Raw genomic sequence first — 15706 nt, 5'->3', positions numbered from 1 at the left:
ATTCAGAAGAGTAAAGTAACAAAGGGCCATGTACCTAAAGCTGGCTGCTGGAATCAACGTCAAGATCCTTGCGGCAGCTTTGGTAAGTCACAGCGACATGAACTTCCCACTGATGCTCCGGGTCAGATGATCCAGAAGCGCTGAGCAGCCTAGGACTTGACTACTGGTGAGAGGGTTAGAGCTAGGAGCAAGCCTGTGACCTGCTCAAAGCAGATGCCCAGCAGGTGGTCCAGTTCGCTGTGAAAGTTAGAATGCTGATATTTAGGGGCACCTTCATATCTGCGGACCAGCTGGTTAACCATCACGGCACTCCTCAGGGTGGGTTCTTTTCAAATCTATTTTATAATTTATATTCTCCATTCACAGGCCTAACATAGTGGCAGAAGTGGGGATCTGAACTGAGGCTTTTAGCTCATCTGTGCTAAGAGTTATTTGATCTACAGGATCTACACTACACTCTGATCTGGTATCTTTTTGCAGGCTAGAAGGTTCCCCAGCCCTCCACAGCTTTACACATAAAAACACAACCCTTCAACAAGGCAATCTAAGCTTGTCTTTGGGGCACCTAAGGAGAGGGAGCTTGGTATTCAGTTTCCAATTCTATAGGTTAGACTGGGTGATGAACCATTATAAACCACAAAACGGCCGTGACCCGGGACCACCCAGTCCAGGTCCCTGGAAGACAATCTCCCCTCCTAATGAACAAGAGCAACAGGGAAGTCTCTAGCATGCATATCCTGGCCAGGAGGGGATGGCTGGCACATTCACTGGCTATCTGTGGTTTACAATGCATCTTAACAGATACTATGAGAAGTAAACAACTCAGATTAAGGCCCAGGCCTTCCCAAGTAGCATGAGGTGAGGATGGAGAAGGCCCGAGGTAGAGCATGTCTGCCTGAAGGAAAGGGATGCAACCTAAGAAGCTCCACAGGAACTGTACTGTGTCATTCTCTGGTCATTTTCTTGGTTGTGGTTTACAATCAGTTAAAAAAAAAAAAAAATCCTTTTCTTTCTCCCAGAACAGCTGGGAATGCACAGATCCCAGCCCCTCAGTTCCTTGTCAGGACAGGATTTAGGATTCCCAACAAGCAGCTTGGAGACTTCCAGGCAGTTCACTCTCTGGTCTCCTTAAAGACAGAAGCAACATAAGATAGGGGACCAGGCTCACCTCTGACCCAGCTGCTACCAGCCTCAGCACACCAGGCACCACCAGGGCCAGGCCACATACCATCTCTGGGAAATTTTAGCCCATCCACAACATCTGCATTTGAACATCACGGAGGCCCTACCAAGTGTTAGTAAAACTCAACCGACTGGGTATTCTTTTCTAGAGACGTTCTTACACTCAGAACCTTTAAAAACCCAACATTACCCTAGTCACCCAATAAGTAACTTTTTGTTAAATAGCATCTATTAATCTACTAAGTACATGCTTTAAGTGCAGTATTTCCTCTGCCTATGAAAAGTCTGCAACTTGCAGGCGGCAGATGTGACAGGCATCAACTATAGACACCCACATGTGGTCCCTTGCACTGTAGATCTTTCCAGCTATCTTTGAGAGGAAAGGCTGGGGCAGCATCTTGCTTTGTTGAAGAGAAAGCCATAGCTGGAGAATCTTTCAGGTGAGGGCACTGATAGGCCAGAGTCAGGTCTTTGAAATGATTTTCAGAGAAAAGTCTGCATGGATCCTGGGTTCCCTGCCCCAAGCTCTACCTCTCTAAAGATCCGGTGCACTGATACAGTAGGTTAATTACTGCCTGGGAAAGCAAGCTGGTTTTCACCAGAAACAATCGTGCAGATTTTGTGGCCACTGTCAGCTACAACACTTGTGCCCAGTCAGTCAGAACCCTTCATGCAAACTAATGAAACCCCACATTGTCCCAGCACATGTGTCCACAGCACAAGATGCAGAAGGGATTAGTCCCTCCCAGCTGTTCCCAGGAATGTATGCCTCCACATGCCCACAGGCATGGAACAGGCCCAAGCCCCAATCTCTAAGCTCTCCTAGCAACACAGATATCCTGACAGGAACCCAGCTGCTCTCAGCTCAAGGAAGGTTCTAGATTCAAACACAAATCCATCTGTGTAAGATAAATGAATCAAAGGGACAGCAACTGAATGACGCTATGTCAAGAGGAAATCCTGTCTGCAGGTCTCCTGGAGAAGCCTGGCTGTGCATCTGGGACAAAGGCTCCCTGTGACATCAAGCAGCAGGCTTAAGAACTCTCTGGCTTCTGGCTTTGGCCACTTTTCAAAACCACAAGTACATCCAAGGACAGCCAAGACAAGAAAGCTAAGAGATATGGTCTCCAAAAAAAAAGATCAGCTCCCTTTTCCAAGCCAGCCTTCTGCCTCTTGGCAACTGAGGCTCTATTCTCCCCAAAGCCCATGTCTGAGGTGTTAGAATGTTATATGGGCGACTCCCCTTTCCATTTGGTGGTGCCGACAGCTGTACCAATGTCACTGGAGGCTGTGGAGCACAGTGTCTGGGGAATGGCCAAAAAGCAGCATCACTTCTCACCAAACACAGTTATCTACAGGGTCTATGCTTGGGTGCCTTCAGCTCATTCCCCAACTGATAATGATGGTGATGATGTTGTTGAAGAGGAGGAGGAAGAAAAGGAAAAGGAAGAGGAGGAAGAAGAGCAAGGGAAGGAAGAAGAGCAAGAAGAGGAAGATATCTGCCGTGCCTTATATAGGGTTTTGATGTTCCAATAAGAATATGGATATTTAAGATTCTTTAAGATTCTTTTGTTTTTGTTTCTGTTTTGAGGCTAGGTTTCTCTGTGTAACTCTGGCTGTCCTGGAACTCACTCTGTAGAGCAGGCTGGCCTTAAACTCAGAGACTTCCTCCTGCGTCTACCTCTTGAGTACTGGGATTTGGATTAAAGGCATGCGCCACCACTGCCCAATCCTTTAAGATATTTTTTAAAGACTTATTTATTTATTATGTATACAGAGTTCTGTCTGCATGTACACCTGTGTGCCAGAAGAGGGTACCAGATCTCATTATAGATGGCTGTGAGCCAGCATGTAGTTGCTGGGAATGAAACTCAGAACCTCTGGAAGAGCAGCCAGTGCTGTTAACCTCTGAGCCATTTCTCCAGCCCCCTTTAAGATATTTTAAAGCTATAAAATGTGAGGGATTTATTAATAGCACCCTTTTGCATGGCTTATTCAGAAAAGAAAGGATATGATATATGCGGACATGGCGGCTTAAAACTATAAACATTTGAGTCACAGGGAAGGCTCTACTTTCTTCAAGGCTTCCCATGGGATGGATGTTCAGTTTGTTTTCAACTACAATAAAGGGTGCAATCTAATGATTAATAAGCAAAGCATGTTGTTGTAAAAATAACAAATCTACAAGTCAGAATATAGCAGTCCCCTTGTCTCCCCAAAAGTACTTGAAGCTACAGCTAGTACTGGACCCTGAATGTGCCATGTTTTGTTCTAGACACACAGCTATGACAAGAGATAATTTATAAACTGGTCATAGTAAGAGAATAACATGAATAATTAACTATAACAGGCATAATAATACACTCAACATACTGTATATCTTGTCAACTTCAACATGTTCTTTTCTGTAGTAGTTAAAACCTTTGAATTCTTACTTTTAAAACACTCTTTAGAGCTGATCTTTAATACATAGAACTGCCAAGACCACTAATTTTACGTTTTGGGCCATAATGAAGGATGCCAACTAAACACAAACACTGCCATACCATAACAATCAAAATGGCTTCTAAGTAACTAATTTGGGGATTGGGGAGTATATATAGTTTTGGGACACTGTATCCAAGATCTTGTACAAAATCATGCACCAAAAATCATGTAGCAGGACATGATTCGTGTGATGAGTGGAACAGAACAGAAGAGTGAGATTTCCTCATGCTACATGGAGGCTCACACTCAAAGTTCAGGAATTATTTCCAGAATTTTCCATTTACTCTTTTTCCTAACCGCTGATGGTGGGTCACCAAAACCCTAGAAAACAAAAGTGCAGATTAGGAGATTTATAAGATAAGGTGGGGTAACCATGAAGAGGGACCCTAGGATTCACACGAGGACCTGCTGTTGCCATGTCAACACCAGATGTGATGAGACAGAAAGCTTTCATACTCTGCATCTGGCCAGGTTACTGTAAACTGAAATTAGCTGTGGGTGCCTGGTGTTCCCCTAGCTCCCCTCAGCTCTAGGCTGAATCAGCTATCCGCCAATCATTCAGGTAGAGCCTTTCTCTCCAGAACCTTGGGCTCTCATCACACTCCTCATCTCTAACAGCTCATGTGAAAAATCTTTCCTCACATCACAGTTTATTTCCAAAAAGAAACTGAAGCAGCTCATAATCTTACTGGGATATATTAAAAAAAAAAAAAAAATCTTCGTACTCTGAACTCTTAAAAAGCAAGAAGGGATTTAAAAAAAAAAAAACATGTTGGTAAAATGGATCCGTTGCTAATGAATCTAACCAGGTCAGACTTCATGAGCCCTTGGCACACCACCTGTGGCCTTCTGTGTGATTTGTGTGGGTACTTCTTGTATTTATCTTAAATAATATGATTTTTTTGAGTGAGGACAGAAATATATAAATTTAGATTAATGGGTTTGTGAGTAAGGTCAGTAGGACTTGTTGATTCTTCTGCAGCCAAGACTTCAAACTCAGGACTTGAGCCTACCCTCTGATAAGATCTTTTACAGAGCTCTGACCTCTGTCCAAGTCCATTTTCAAATAAAAAAGCTTTGAACTCCAGACAGGTTGGCAGTGTGGACCTTGGGTGCTTATGAAGAACTTCCTGGAGATAGAAGACAACACCACTACTGCCCTCAGCCCAGCAGCCCTGCTCGGTTTTCCTGTGTTCACTGGCATTTAGTCAGGGAGGAGTGCACAGCTCTAAAGTAGGCCTCTGGGAACTGTCTGTGTCTGGTACATGGTAGATACCCAGCCCAAGAAGAGATTAGTTAAGAAAATGTGCTCCTCAGTAAGCCAGCCGTAACAGCCAGCTCTGACTCTGCATCTTGCAGCCTGACACAGATTGGTGCTTGATTCCAGCAGTCACCTTCAGCCTTGCCTACTGGATGCCAACGGTGACATAATAACAAAAAGAACTTAGGCATGGGCCTCCATATTCACCTGACTCCGTATCTGCTCATTTCTGCAGCAGGATGCCTGTAGGCTCTCTATGCTAGGAAGGCACACATCTGGGTTTCTCAGAGGTGGTCCAGGGCTTTCCAGTCCCCAGGATAACCATCGATCTGACATTAAAAACATTGCAGGGCTCTCTAACATTGCCCATGCAGAATATCTGGGCTTCACCTGTTTTCCTCTTATAAATACGTGAAACTAAAATTGATGATTCACTCTTGTCTGTCCATTCCCTAGCCCCCATTAACTCTACTGTTCTCTCAACTTAACCCACTCCAGTTATAGACCACACCAGCTTTCTTGGGGGTTTGCAGACACACCAAACTTGCTCTCAGCTCCAGCTCTTTGCATTTGAAAGGTCAAGGTTACTTTCTTTCATTGAGTAGTCATCTTAGATCAAAAATTATCACCTCTTTAAAGACCTTTACAAATTCAAAGCAATAACTACCCATGCCCATAGGGGCCAGCATGTCAACTTATTTCTTCTACACTACTTAGTATACTATTGAGTTGTCTTAATTACTTGTATCTGATACTTCACTGAAATGCAGCTCAGAGAAGGCATTGCTTCCTATGCAAAAGGACAAAAGCAGGTTGCTGTAACACTTTGGCTGCTAGAGTGTCTTCAATGCTGGACCAACCTTTTAAGTACTCAATGAACCCCGGGGCCCATGAAATCAATATACTCTAATGAACGTAAGTTCAATATATAGATGGAACCAAGGGTGGGGGAAGGGGAGGAGGAGCCAGAAGCACAGTAGCTGTCTTTGCAACAAGGTTGGATGACAAGAAAGATAAGGGAAGAAACTGCTCTGTTTCTTACCTCATATCAACAGGAAAGAAAACATAGCTCCCAAACTGGCTCTAACCAGAAGCCAGTCACAGCCCCGTCCTTATGACACCAGAGAAGCAGCATTGGCAGCAGCGAGGCTTACTACTCCGAGCCCTGGCCTCAGCAAGGAGAAACCAATCCTTCCACAACAATATCATGAAGCCGATTTGGTAATGCAGCCACTCAAAAAATTAATTGGGCATGTTGACAACTAAAGGAAATATGGATCTTAACTTATATATGCCTTGGCATTGCTACAGAATTAAATGGATGTAGTTCAGTATCCCACTCTATGATATTTTTAAATGTGTTCTCTTTTAAGGGTCTTAATGTAGCAAGTAAGAGTTTTAAATCTCAAATATTAGATGATAAGAAAAAAATAATTAAAAAACCTGTTATATTTACATTGTATTACATACACTTTAAATCAGAATCCTTATCCTTAAGTGGCACATACGAAAATACGATTAGATAAAATAAGAAAATGAGATTTTCTTTAGGAATGGCAGAGGAGGGGATGGAGGTAGAATAGGCAAAATAGGACTGCGATGGTGTGATGGCAGCTTTATAGAGGTCACACTATTCTCGCAGGCTAGGGATGCTCTTCAGTGGCAGAGCGCGAGCCTCCCATGCATAAGGCCCTGAGATCCACAACACCAGAAGGAAGGAAGGAAAGAAGGAAGAGAAAAGGAAAAGAGGAGTTCATCTAGTTTGCACACATTTAACCCAAAGCCCTTCAGACAAATGATTTTTCACTCATGAAATGAGAAGAGTTACCTGAAGGTGAAGGTTTCCCCTTTCCAGTCTAGTAGTGGGTTTTCCTGGATGATGTCCTGGGTCAGAGGTGAGCACTGCCGTGGGGATTTGGAGTGGGGGAGAGTCCCCATGTGACTGGCATTGTCACAGGACCGTATGGGAGGAGGGCCCTTTTTCTTCCGTGGAAGAGTGCCGTGTATAGACACGTCTTGATAGGCATCTGTGAGGTGCTCAGCGAGAGGAGACTTGCTGCTCAAAAGGTCCATGGATGAGGCCAAGGGGAACTGGTGATTCACAGGCATGTTTCTGGGAAGGCTTGCAAATTTTCCCGCCGCCATGATTCTCAACTCTAAGGAGGGAAGAAAGAGGAAGAGTGAGGTTAAGATGTTCACAAGAACCAACTCCAAGCGTGCTGAAGAAACTGGAAATCGTCATGAGACATCAAAAGGTAAACAGTGTCTAAAGGCATCACTCATTGGACCTTGTAAGATTGGAGAGTCTGTTCATCTTTCTCCTTCAGGATTCTATAGAGAAATTCAGCTGGATGAGTGGCAAGTCCAAATAGATGAACACATCTCAGAACTGTCAGAGGCATGTGGACCTTTTTATCATTATTGAAAGAGGAGGGGGGGATATAATTAACAACAACAACAACAAAACTGTTATCAAAGGACTGGTAATAAACACCAGGAAAAAAAAAAGAATACTGTAAATTGTTAGATGATGGCTACACTGACCCAGCACCCAGCAAAAGACAGGCAGAGATGACTGGAATTCTTTAGCTGCTGGAATTTCTGCAGTGCCAGACCAAAATCGTGCTACCCACAATGATAGGGCAGCTTCTCTGGCAAAGACTTGATGCTTAAAAATAAATCACTGTACTCTAATTAACCAAGGCAGGGTCAGGGGGTCAGGGGTGACTCTCTCTTCCATACAGACATCCCATAAAGTCAGGGAAGAAGAAAAAGAAAAGGGGGTGGGAGGAGATGGGCGCAAGGCACAGAAAGAGGAAAATGCCAGGGAGGCACAGCACCAGCTCCAACAAGTGCTCCCAGGTATGGCTGGCAGTCATTTGCCTTGAACGGTGCTTAAGCTCCTAAACAAACTGTAGCCAAACTGTACAAGACGCACCAAGGCAAGCTGGGGGCATAGTTAAAAAAAAAAAAAAAAGTAACAATTCCTTGGATACTTGAAGTGCCAGAAGATGCCCCACACTGCCTATGACATCCAGCTAAGGTCTGCTGAACTCAACAGCCCATCCTCAAGCCCACAGCACCCACTGCTCAACTCACCAGCCTTTCCACTGCGTTGGGGATGGAGCGGGAGGGCGGAGAGCTGTGAGTGAAAACTGCAGAGCTGGCTTTACACAGGCATTGTGGGCTTGGCTTCACCCCTACTCTGTGAGCTCATGAAGGTAGCAGTGGGATAGAGAGAGTTTGCAGAGGAAACGCTTTGTATGCGAAGCCACACAAATCCGCTGCTTCGTGCAACAGCGAGGGAGGGAGGAGGGCTAGGGACTGGGCATAGTGTAATCAAGAGCAGAGTCCTGACGCTGTCCTCTGTTCTTGGCCAGCCTTGATCATTTCAGAAGCATGTCTGCTGCACGTGAGATCACACAGAAGGCTTGGCTCACAAGGGGTAGAGAAAAAGAGGGAGGTGAGTCCCGGGGAGGACCGCTCCCATCCTGGCCAGTTCCTGGCACCCTGTCAGCACTTACTCAATGCTAATCATTGTTATTTAAAAAAAAGATATCAAGCCGCTCTAGCCTTCTACCACTTCTACCACCAGTGACGCAAACCAGCTAGCAACCCCACCTCCCTCCCACCCACCAGTGCCCCACACAGCTGTGAGCTGCCTCTGTTCAAGCTATCGGCACCTTCCTTCTTCATTGACAGCCCTGCATCATTGCAAAGAAACTGGTGGGGTGGGGGTGGAGAGAGAGAGACAGCATACACCATTAGTACCACACAAAACATCTTCATGTGTAAAGGCCACACGGCTGATCAAGTCTGTTTCCACGAGCCAAGAGGAGCAAAAGTGACTTTAGCGCCAGTGACTTTGGCTTCTCTGTACATCTAAGTTTGAGCTTGAGTTTGGGACTGCACTAAAAGGCTCTAAAATGTACCTGGGCAAGGTGATGCACGCCTGTAATCCCAGCACTCAGGAGGATGGAGGCAGGTGGATCTCTGTGAGTTCAAGGCCAGCCTGGTCTACAAAGCAAGTCCAGGACAGCCAAAGCTACACAGAGAAACCCTGTCTGGGGTGAGAGGGCTCTAAAATGTCCCTCTCAAGTATGCTGCACCTCAATTTATTCTCTGATAACAACATCTGTTAACATCTTCTTTTTCTGTTTTTAATTTGACAAACACTTAAGTAAGTACTCTATAAACAAGCACAATGACACACTGTAATCCCAGCACTTGGGGAGGTAGAGGCAGGTGGATCTTTGTGAGTTCAAGGCCAGCCTAGTCAACAAAGCAAGTCCAGCATAGCCAAGGCTACACAGAGAAACCCTATCTCGACAAAAAACAAACAAACAAAAGTAGCACTGTATATAAGATGCAGAGAGCTCCAACCTAGAAATCTAATAGCAACGCTCATACTGGAAGGAACAACAGTTAATTTTGACAGAAGTACTCCTAGAAATTGGAGAGAAGACAAAAGACAAACAAACAGAAGCCCACAAACTGACTGTATCTGGAAAGACACTCTAACACCAGACCTATAAAGGTATGGAAGTATCCCCACACCCTGAACGCACTGCAGACCAAGCACAATGGCTTGAGTAGAGGGGTTGAGAAACATTTCCTGGAAGATTTATAGCGTAGGGCAAGGCCAGGGAATCTTAAAGGTTCTGGCCAAGTGTCTGGACTTGACTGGTGAGTGCCAGGGAAGGGGGATCTGGTCTGTAACTCGGTAGGTGACTCTGGCAATTCTGGACCGGGAAGCCAGAGACATCCCTCTGATAGATGGCACCATGAAGAACAATGAAGGACCCTAATCTCAAGGAAGTGGCCAAGAGAAAGGACAGGACAGAGGGAAAAGTCATTAGAGGCTCAAGGACTCAAGTTGGAAGGAAGGAAGGAAGCCATGGTCATGAAGGGACCCATGCAAGAGGAAGAGAGGCTTACCCACTGGAGCTGTGTGGGAGGCTCGAGGGGACAGCGCAGTGCAGAAAGTTAGCATCTGCTATGTCAGACATGGATCCGGAAGGAGTCTTGATCATCAACACAAAGGGAATAAATAAACCAGGGTACCTATTGCATCCCCTGTGATAGTGGATGTGAAAGTATCTCCCATACTACCAGAAGCCATCAACAAAACATGAATTGCATCTCACCATCTCACCTCAAGCCTATCGGGACCAAAGTAGAGAATGAGTTCTGGAAATAACAAAACCGAGGGCTCAGTCTGGCTGTGTATAAGAATCCAGGAGTAGGGAATATTTACAGTGCGGCCCAACCACAACCCAGAGTCTAAAATCAGAATCTCTGTGGGCAGGACACTAGCATCAGCATTTTTAAAGACCAACCTGGAGCCAGGATTGAGAAGCACTGCACGGTGGGAGTCTCTTGGCAGTGAGCACCTTTCACTTAAATTGTCTACTTGGGTAACAGACTCAAATAGGGCTGACACCATACAAAAGCTTCGAAACAAACAATATGAAGTGACCCCTGACCTCACCACGTTAATAACAATAAGCTAACAATAAGAGTAAATGTTGGGGGAGGAGGGGCTGGAGAGATCACTCAGTGATTAAGAGCACTGGCTGCTCTTCCAGAAGACCTGGGTTCGATCCCTAGCACCCACATGGTAGTTCATGACCGTAACTCCAGTTCAAGGGGTCTGACTCCTACAGCCACACACATAGGGAAAACACCAATGCAAATGAAATTAAAATTAAATTATTAAAATATATCAAATTATTAAATTATTAAAATATATCAAATTATTAAAATATTAAAACGCTGCCTCCCATGAATTCTTCACTTGCAGATGTTTCTGTGCTGACGCCACTGGTCGTTAAACACTTCTTATGCACCATTTGATCTCTAGAACATCAAAAATGGTATGACTCATAGCCTGGGTCCTGGAGCCAGTATTCACTACTTCCAACCTTTACCCTGCCTCTGCCGTAGTAGCTCTGAGGTTTGGGACACATTACACCACTCTCTGAAAGTCAGTGGATCATTTGTTAAACAATCCTGTCTTCACGGTTTATAGTGAAAATTAAATGTGATCGTGTGTATGGAGTTCTTGATGCAGAGCAAGCAAGAATACATCTCCAATCAGGTCAGGGGCCGAGTCTGCATAGCTTTTTCACTGTGACCCCACTGAAATGGGACTTCACAAAGGAAGCCTCTGAGGCTGGAAAGGGTGAGGAGAGAAATGTTTCAACCTAGAACAGATGTAAACACACCAAGCTGAGAGGACATAGACACAAAAGGGAATAGACATCAAGTGAACCAAAGGCCTGCTTTCAAACAAACACCAGCAAAGACTTTGGCCTTGGCTGCCAGATCCCGAAATACATACAAAGGTCAGATCCTCCATCTTGATAGGGAAGTTATGAGACTCTGGGAATGCTGAGAACATGCGTGAGCCTCACGACAAACTCTTTAACAGCCTTGCCGCCTGCCTTCCTGACTCTGGCCAGCCACGGAGCATTGTAAAGGTTCTGAACTCTGTCCAACTCACTTGCTCTACAAAGACGGCTAAAACAAAACAACAAAACCTGATGATCTTGCGACTTGTGGCAAAGATAAACAGCCCCACTTGCATGGATTTTTCTCTGGCTTCTGAACCCAGGTATTTTACAGTTAAACTCACACATGGTAATCTGAACTTTTGTATTTCAAACTGGAAATGCCACTGCCTCAGCCACCCTTACCATGACCATGACAGAGAATTTGCAATTCAAATCTGTAGCCCTATCCTCAGTTGCAAAGTCAGACAGAGAGGGCAGATGGAAAGACCCCACGGATAAAATTGGCTCCCCCCCACCCTTAGAACTTTTGCTTGGCTTTAGGAATGAAGGGTATCCTTTTGTTTTTGAAGTCAACTTATGAAGTCTAGCCAACCGATTGAAGTATGAATAATTCTTCCATGGATTGTATTTCAAGCAATACAGTGAACTTACAGGGCAAGGTTCTTAGGGTTGGCACGCATCTGACAAAGTAGTCCTTTTTTATTATTATTATAGTAATAGAAATCTAGGGTACTCATCCTGAAACATCAGGCTTTAACAGCATTTGTGAGTGAGTTGGTGTTGGGCGCTGAGGAAGCAGCATTTGGCATGGTAAACTGCCAGGAGGCTTCCTGGCACACGGCGGGGGGGGGGCAGGTTGGGGGAAGGGGGCAAACGGCTTAGCCAGTGGGCTTCCTGGTGACTGAGAGGCCCCTTCAGGATCTCTCCTCCACCGGGGAACACAGTATGAGATAATCAGATTCCAAACTGACCTTCTCTGGGCCTTTGTACTGGCCTTGGCGAGGTCTGTGGAACCCTGGGAGATAAGAGTCAAGGTTTAAAAGACTCTCTGAACGCAGGGCTCTACTTTCCGTGCCTAACTGCTGCAGGCAAAAACAGACCCCCCTTTTCACCTCGCCTCAACCAACTGTTAAGCCTTAGCTCTGCGCTGCGTGCCCTACAGCACCCGCTGCCTTTGCCAGCTGCAAGTGTCTACATCTGATCAAACTTTCTAAGCGGCAGCAGACTCGGCTGGTAAAGGAAGATGGACTGCCACCCATCCCTCCCCCTTTTTGCCTTCCCCTCCCCGACTCAGGGGGAGCCACACAACCAACTATTCATTCTTTCTCAACAAAGGGAAGGCGAGGGGGGAGGGAGATGTTGTCAACAGTGACTGGGCTGGCTCCTTCACTTTCTTTGCAAACTTCCCAGGAGATTAGTGGAGAAAGCCTCGGGCTTTCAGGCAGAGTCCTCTGGGCCACCTCACCTCCCCAGCTTAGAGCAGCCTCGGGCAGAACTGTACCGTGCTAGAAGAGGTCCGGCGAGTGGGGGGGGGGGGGGTTCGGGACGGAGTGCGGAGGCCAGCACCGGGGAAGAGAAACCCGCCCGGCTCAAAGAGTGGGGATGCTCCAGGCACATCACCACGCTCCACTCCGGCGATCACCGGGATCCGAGGACCCCGAGGGCGCAAAAGTCTCATCCCCACTTTGGCCACCCCCCCCCCCAAACAGCAAACAAACACACTCCCACGGCCAAGTCTGCGGGGGGCGGGGGAGTCAAACACACGCGCGGGCTGCGCTCACCCCCGAGCCTAACTCTTCTTCTCTGAAGAACTTCCCCGGCCAGTCTCGGTCAGGCCGGAGCAGGAACGCACGGGGCACGCTCACCTCTCCGCGCCGCGCTCAGGTCCGGGGTGGCGGCTCAGCGCCCGGCGGCCAGCCCCTCGCCGCGGCTGCTCCGGGAGCCCGGGCGGCTCATGGTCCGCGGGCGTCCGCCGAGAGGCCGGCTCGCCCGGCCGCTGCTCACCGCGGCTCCGCTCCGGCTCCTGCCCGGCCCGGCGGCGGCAGGCGCTGCTCTGAGCCCGCGGCGCGCTCTCCAGCCCTCAACTGGTGATTTGCGGCTTCGCGGCCCCACCCCGCCCAGCCGATTCGCCAGGCTGGGCCGAACCCCCCGCGACGTTTACACCCAGGGACCCGGTCGGGCTCTCCTCCGCCTGGATTTGAGAGTTTGGACTCCCCCTTATCGCTCTCCCTCCTCCCCTCCCCGTGAGAGCTAGAACTTCGAGTATCTCTGGACTTGTTCCTTACTGAGCCTCACTCAGCCGGACAGCCTCGCCTAATCTACTCCTTCTTCTCCCCCCCCCCCCCGGCGTTATTTAATTACCCGGCTCTGCAGACACCTGGCCGGCTTTCAGTTGAAAGGGCTTTGATGGGACAAAGACCGAGGTAACAAACCGCAGAGAACAAGCCGGGGAACAGGCGAAATCAACCATGTCACACAGGCGCGCGCGCGTGCAGACTTGGAGAGCCAAGTGGGTAGAGGCGCACGCAGCGCTGTTTGGCTTCGTGAGGATACACACTCTAGCAGTCATCAAAACCTGGTTAGAAAGTCGCCGAAGCCGCACGCAGGCAGACAAAGGCACCAACCCACCAGAAACACCGCTGCACTACGTGGTGGCTTGATTCATGTCAAGGTTATTGCTGTGGTGCGCTGGGGGGGGGGGGGGGGGGAGGAAGGGGAAGTCAGTGCACAGTCCAGTAAGTGATACCAGGTCAAGGAGTCATGATGGTGTCTACCCTACACCACACCTTAAATCCTGGTGGGTGTTAGATCTAACTACGAAAGGTAAAATGGTTAACACGAAAGAAAAGGTCAAACGCAAAACTTCGCCGTGAAGATACCTTAAACTCACGACGCGCTAACGAGAAAGTAGAACTGCTCTTTGGCATAATTGACGTTAAGGATCTCCCGTCCCATGAATGAAAACACAAAAACATAAGCAAGGCGTACCTCCAGTAAAGGGAAGGTACACCGAATATACAAGGAACACCTTTCCGTTCAGGTGTTTTCATTCACGCAGTGCCCTGGGCCGCTGCTCCGATGTATGCTCTGACCAAGAGCAACGTGCAAGAGGAAAGTGGCTTACAAGTTTCAGTCCATCTCCAGGGAAGACCAGGAGGGATTTCAGGCAGAGACGGCGGAGGAAGGATTGGCCTTGTTCTCCAGGATGTGCTCGGCTTTCATTTTCAGTTCAGGCCCACCTGCCCAGGGCTGGCTCCACCCACATCAATCATTAATCAAGAGGACACCTCACAGACGCCGCCCACAGCCCAATCTGATGGAGGTAATTCCTCACCGTCGCTTCCCTCTTCCCGGGTGACTCCTAGGCTAGTGGTTCCCAACCCCGCGGAGGTCACCGTCAAATACCCTGCATATCAGACATTCACGTTACAATTCATAACAGTAACAAAGGTACGGTCATGAAGGAGCAACGAAACGATTTTACTGTGGGAGCATCACCTCAACATAAGGACCTGTCTTAAAGGGTCTCCGCATTAGGACAGTTGAGAACCATTGCTCTAGGTTGTTCAAGCTGACGAGACTGACCAGCACCAACCGGGCAAGTGGATGAAACCAGGAAAGCAATACACGGTCACAACCAGAAGTTCACCAAGGATAAATCTTTAAAACGAGCCAAATGATTCTGCAGCTAAAGAAAGCTGAAGTGTGTGTGTGTGTGGGGGGGGGGGAACCCACCACAGACAGCTTTAACAGCAGACTCAAGAATTTAAAGGAAAAAAAAAAGAAAAAAAAAAGAAAACAAATAAGAAAACAAAACCAGTAAACTTGAACTTTATGGGTTTTTTTTGTTTTTGTTTTTGTTTTTTTTTAAGGGAAAAGCCTATTAGTTTATATGCTGAACCAATATACTGTGTAACGGCATTCTGGAAAAAGCAGAGAAAGAAACAGTGGAAGAAAATGTCCTGACTCTGGACTGAGGAAGGAACACCCTGACCCACCGATCCCAGAGACCGTTAACTGATTAAGTATAACACAAGCTGCCTTACGGTTGAGCCCTTACATTTATTTATTTTATACATCATATTTATACCTTTACATCATAGACTTTAAAAGCAGAACCTTGACATTCATTGGGATATGCATTACCTACACAATAACTCCTTTTAAAAGCTGTGCCCCGCCCCCACGTCACTGTTGAAAGAGCCACGGGTTTAGTTTCTGCTTTGAAGTAGCCTTTAAAAGTGACCTGGTTCCAGAACATTAAGTTTGTTCCAGTAGTTTTTGAGGCCAAGTCAGCTGAAGGCTTTATAACTCGATATTCAAAAGCGCTGGCCTTGTCTGTGGGTACAAAATCGTAAACAGCCACTTGTAACAGCAGAGTCGAGACACGTCCCTCTCCGGAGACTACACTGCCGCAGCAATCTCAGCGCATGATCAGTGGGGACAGTCAGGTCTGCTGAGCTCCGCCCTCCACGCCCTC

The 15706-nt window shown here is 47.1% G+C and overlaps 1 protein-coding gene across 4 annotated transcripts in view; it reads right to left on the bottom strand.

Moving 5' to 3' along the window:
* Positions 1-14424, bottom strand: part of Bcar3 (BCAR3 adaptor protein, NSP family member) — a 109568-nt gene extending 95144 nt beyond the window's left edge. Inside the window, exons 1-2 of one of the 4 annotated variants that reach the window (XM_055628146.1) lie at positions 14351-14424; positions 6759-7086 (exon numbers count right to left, since the gene is read on the bottom strand). In XM_055628146.1, coding sequence (XP_055484121.1) covers positions 6759-7075 — 317 coding nt within the window. In that variant the 5' untranslated portion in view covers positions 7076-7086; positions 14351-14424. Of the gene's footprint in view, positions 1-6758; positions 7087-13091; positions 13305-14214; positions 14318-14350 lie in introns of those variants that run through there. The other 3 variants (XM_055628145.1, XM_055628147.1, XM_055628144.1) reach the window with 3 other exon arrangements.
* Between the last annotated feature and the right edge of the window lie 1282 nt (positions 14425-15706).

Source organism: Psammomys obesus, unplaced genomic scaffold (assembly GCF_907164565.1).
Source record: "Psammomys obesus unplaced genomic scaffold, mPsaObe1.curated_primary_1811, whole genome shotgun sequence".
NCBI lineage: Eukaryota > Metazoa > Chordata > Mammalia > Rodentia > Muridae > Psammomys > Psammomys obesus.
This window is presented reverse-complemented; position numbering and strand designations above follow the sequence as displayed.